This window comes from Etheostoma spectabile, chromosome 16 (genome assembly GCF_008692095.1).
Source record: "Etheostoma spectabile isolate EspeVRDwgs_2016 chromosome 16, UIUC_Espe_1.0, whole genome shotgun sequence".
Classification (NCBI taxonomy): domain Eukaryota; kingdom Metazoa; phylum Chordata; class Actinopteri; order Perciformes; family Percidae; genus Etheostoma; species Etheostoma spectabile.
In genome coordinates this window covers 15,548,309-15,552,696 of record NC_045748.1, presented here as the reverse complement: position 1 = coordinate 15,552,696, position 4,388 = coordinate 15,548,309, and the positions used below count along the sequence as shown (strand labels likewise).

At 39.0% G+C, this 4,388-nt stretch overlaps 1 protein-coding gene across 4 annotated transcripts in view; it reads left to right on the top strand.

Moving 5' to 3' along the window:
- The window catches only part of ptpn13 (protein tyrosine phosphatase non-receptor type 13), a 44,835-nt gene extending 41,385 nt beyond the window's left edge, over positions 1–3,450 (top strand). For all 4 annotated transcript variants that reach the window (XM_032539300.1, XM_032539302.1, XM_032539301.1 and 1 more), the window contains 8 exons: positions 81–138; positions 236–327; positions 840–988; positions 1,075–1,165; positions 1,565–1,902; positions 2,335–2,550; positions 2,656–2,718; positions 2,831–3,450. In XM_032539300.1, the coding sequence (XP_032395191.1) occupies positions 81–138; positions 236–327; positions 840–988; positions 1,075–1,165; positions 1,565–1,902; positions 2,335–2,550; positions 2,656–2,718; positions 2,831–2,908 (1,085 nt within the window). In that variant the 3' untranslated portion in view covers positions 2,909–3,450. The remainder of the gene's footprint in view (positions 1–80; positions 139–235; positions 328–839; positions 989–1,074; positions 1,166–1,564; positions 1,903–2,334; positions 2,551–2,655; positions 2,719–2,830) is intronic.
- Positions 3,451–4,388: the final 938 nt, after the last annotated feature.

The following is a 4,388-nucleotide window of genomic DNA, read 5'->3' as shown; positions in this document are numbered from 1 at the left end:
CAAATCTATCAGAGTTGAAAATTAAAACTGTACGCAGGTTAAGTCTAATTTCATATACACTTTTTAAATTCTTTCACAATAGAGTTCCCGGAAAGTGGAATGGCAAGAGGAGAATGTTGACGATCCAAGGAATGAAAAGTAACATTTTGCATTTTGGATAAACTGTCACAATTAAGACTAAGATTATAGTCATAAACATTTATTGTTGTTGTTGTTGTTGTTTTTGAATCAACAGCTATCTGCAAATGAGTGCTGGACAGCCAGAAGAAGATGAAATCACATGGGGAAGTGATGAACTGCCTATTGAAAACATGAACTCTGAGAGTGGTGAGTATGGAGTCTAGATAAAGAGCAAGTAGTCTATATCCACAACCATCCACTTCTGGGATTGTCCTGTTGCCTGTAGACTGTCTGTCCAATTTGACTTTCCTGTTGTTTGACTAAAACAACGTACACAGGTTCCACTGAAACCAGTATCTTCCCGAGGCTATTTGCAGTTTGGTTTAAAGACATGCCAATAAACCAGAGCATGTTTTTCTCCCATCCCGGAATGCTATGTGGACTAGCCAGACCCTCCTTTGCAGCGCTGTGAAGGAAGGTCTGGCAAAGTGAGACTAAAGAGGAAGTAATAGGAAACTGAAAATTCATTGAAATGTAATTCCATATAGGCTTGTTTGTCTTTTCCTAGTGTCAGTGTTGATAGGGTTGGGTGTGGAAAACAAACGCGGTGTGTGTTAAAGTTCCGATTTCTCTTAACTGACAAAAAGTTGTCAGACCATTACTTTTGTAATTATGAGCTGTTTGTAATTCTGCTTTAACTGTTTTATTCCTTCATTCAGATGGGGCAATCATCACAGAGGATGAGCTCACCACTTTGCCCCTCGTCAAAGTGGTCCCAGATGGCCAGTACACTGGACCAAAGCTCAACACTGTGGTCCGCATGATGAGGGGGCTCCTGGAGCAGAAAGTCCCTTTGCAGGAGTTTGAAGTAAGAATCCACTTTGAATCTCGATGTCAAATTAATTAATTACAATTCATTAGATTTTTATGAACACACGTTTTTCTTGCTGGCAGAATCTTCAGAATCTGCAGCCACTGGACGACTGTTTGATCGGTCAGACAAAGGAAAACAAGAAGAAGAATCGCTACAAGAATATTGTTCCCTGTAAGAAAAGACTCAAATGTGTTATTTGGACATGTGTATGGTAACGTGAAGGCATACCTAAACTTCTTAAAAAATATATAGATACTTAAAACAGTGGTTCTCAACATTTTCATATCAAGGACCCCTAAACTGACACAAATTAGACTACAAACCCCAATCTGTTGAGACTTTGTCCCAGGGTCCCCTACCTGATAGAATTTTAGCTTTTAGATGTTTTTTAACAAAAAATAATGAAAGAGTCTGTACACAGTCATTGTGTTACTCATGGATGAAATTAAAGGTTGTTGGGGAACCTATTCAAGGAGCCCTGGGGGTCGCCAGACCCCAACTTTGAGAACCACCGACTTAAAATGTTGCACATGATTTGAAATGTGATTTTTGTGTATGTCTCTCTTCTAGTTGACACAACGCGAGTTGTGCTGGGTAAAGACGGCGGCTACATCAATGCCAACTTCATCAAGATGTCCGTTAAGGATGAGAACTATATGTACATTGCTTGTCAGGGTCCCTTACCCACCACCCTGGGTGACTTTTGGCAAATGGTCTGGGAGCAGAAGTCCAATGTGATCGCCATGATGACCCAGGAAGTAGAGGGAGGGAAAGTGAAGTGTCAGCGGTACTGGCCCGACACGCCGAGGACGGCAGAGATGGTGGACGACAGGTTACAGATCACACTGATCAAAGACCAACATCTCGACAACTTTGCCATCCGACTCATTGAAGTTAAAGATGTTCAGGTTAGTTTATCTTCAGATAGCGTTGCATTCCCTCCTACTCATATCCTGGTTCTCCTTCTTCGTTAAAACAACGTAAAATCAAGGAGCTGGTTAACTTTTCCTGCTACAGTTTTTCAACTGTGGTCATAAAACACAGGGGAGACGCTAAGTCTCTAGAGTTGCTACTCGCTCCAAAGCTAATCAATGTCACTCTCTCACTCTCTCTACCACACATCCCCTAAGCACACACACACACACACACACACACATGCCAGCCCTGCTATTATCTTAAAGAGGTCGAGGCACACGGCAACGCACAAATATAAGCTACAGGCCACTTATATAGGCTATGGCGAAAGGTCTTTGTGGAGCTTCTGCAGAACCATAAATCACGCTTTAAACTTGTATACACTTATAATAGACACATTAACTTAAGAGTTTCTCCCTCTCCAGACCAGTGAAATACAGCATGTAACTCATCTAAACTACACGGGATGGCCGGACCACGGGACGCCCTCACAACCCGAGCAATTGCTCACATTTATTTCATACATGAGACACGTTCATCGATCAGGGCCCATAATCACACACTGCAGTGCGGGCATCGGTCGATCAGGAACCCTCATCTGTATAGACGTGGTTCTGGGTCTCATCAGTAAAGATGCTGATGTAAGTACATAATCTGCATCTTGTTTATATTTATGAGGAAGCATCTGTTGTTATTTGTATTCCCTCTGTTCAGTCGAATCACAATCTAATAAACACTTTCTGTAGTTTGATATTTCAGATGTGGTAAGGAACATGAGACTTCAGAGACAGGGAATGGTCCAGACAGAGGTGAGTTTAAATGTTTACTTTTAATATCAAGTAGCTTAACTCTCAATTAGATTGGACACCTCTTTGGTTCATGTTTTTTTTAATACATTTTCCCTTTCTTTTCTTTTTACAGGACCAATATATTTTCTGCTATCAAGTGATCCTCTATGTCCTCAGATGCCTTCAAGCTGAGGAGAACATCTCAGGATAGTAGAAACCAGATACCACCATCATGTAGAGACTGGGTGACTGTTTCACAAAAGCAAAACAAAAATGGGGGAGAGCTGACACAGGCAGAAATTGCCAAATTACACTACATGTTTTTAAAATGCCTACTTGAGAGTAAATCCTTTACAGAAGTCTATATTTTTATGTTTGCTTTTTGAGTTCTCTCTCTCTTTGGCTGCTACTCCTTTTTCAATGCATTTATGAGAACTGCTGATTGTATTTCTTATTGTCACATACAAAAGAACACTAATGGGTTTTTTTTTCTCTAGTTTCTGGATATTCTAAAATAATTATGAAAGTGATCAATGATTTCATATTTTATGTGGAACAGAATTTGTGTATTTTAAGTCCTATTTTGATGCTGGAACATGCCTTGACAGAATACTATGTCAGTATTTGCTTTGTAAAGCTATTCTACAGTAATTGCTCACTGCCTGAGGTAAATGATGAGATTTAAAGTGTACATATTCATCTCCTGAAAATTAAACTGATACATTTTAAATGTTATGTGGAGCAAAGTTTCTTTAAAAAAAAAGTCAAATATTTTCTTCTATAATTTGAGTGCATTTTGTCATGAAGCATACTTTTGAAAGCACCTTATTGTTAACATTTACCAAATGTAAAAGGTTTGCATTCCTTTCTAATGTATAGGGACATTAACCTAATACAGCTGTTCCCAACTTGCTGACTATTAAAACCACTGAAAGGTCCAAGGAAGAGAAGCTAAAACTTGTGCACCTTTTATAAAGGTTGATGATGACTTGCAAATTACACAACTACATATACATAAGTTACTGCACATAAATGCAATAATGAAGCGCATAATGTTGAGTCTATGATGAGGCTTTCATGGAACTATTAACTATAACTATATTTGGGATGTTAATCTGAGTCTATGTAAAGCTTAAGAACATTTAAACATTTTGCCAGGCTATTGCATGTTGATGTATATCTTACAGGTGCTCGTTTTACCTGTAAGTTGTCGTTAAACATAACTGCCCAGAATGAATACACACCCCTGAGCTATCTGATGGAACAGTGCGATACTCTATACATACTGCTGCAGAAGTTGCTGCACAGATGGATATCTTGCATTTTCACCACCATGTGATGCCAAAATTCATTATCACACCACTAAAATAATTCTGGAAATACTGCCATGTGATAAAGTATTCCATGATAGTTAACTTAATGGCTGTTCAGTTGTCCATTTAAACAAAACTTGGACAGTGCGTGTCTGGAGTGAAATACTGGGCTTTTATTGTGAAGGGTAGACACGGAAAAAGTGAAACCAGCATTTGTTTGTTTTTCCTCAGCCTTTTATTGTTGCTTAATTTTATTCTTATTAATATTCAACTCTGTTCAAACTGCTCCAAATTCCAAAGCCTAAATTCATATGGTACCCAAGAAGCCAAGTATGCAGTAGATTGGGACACACACACACACACACACACACACACACA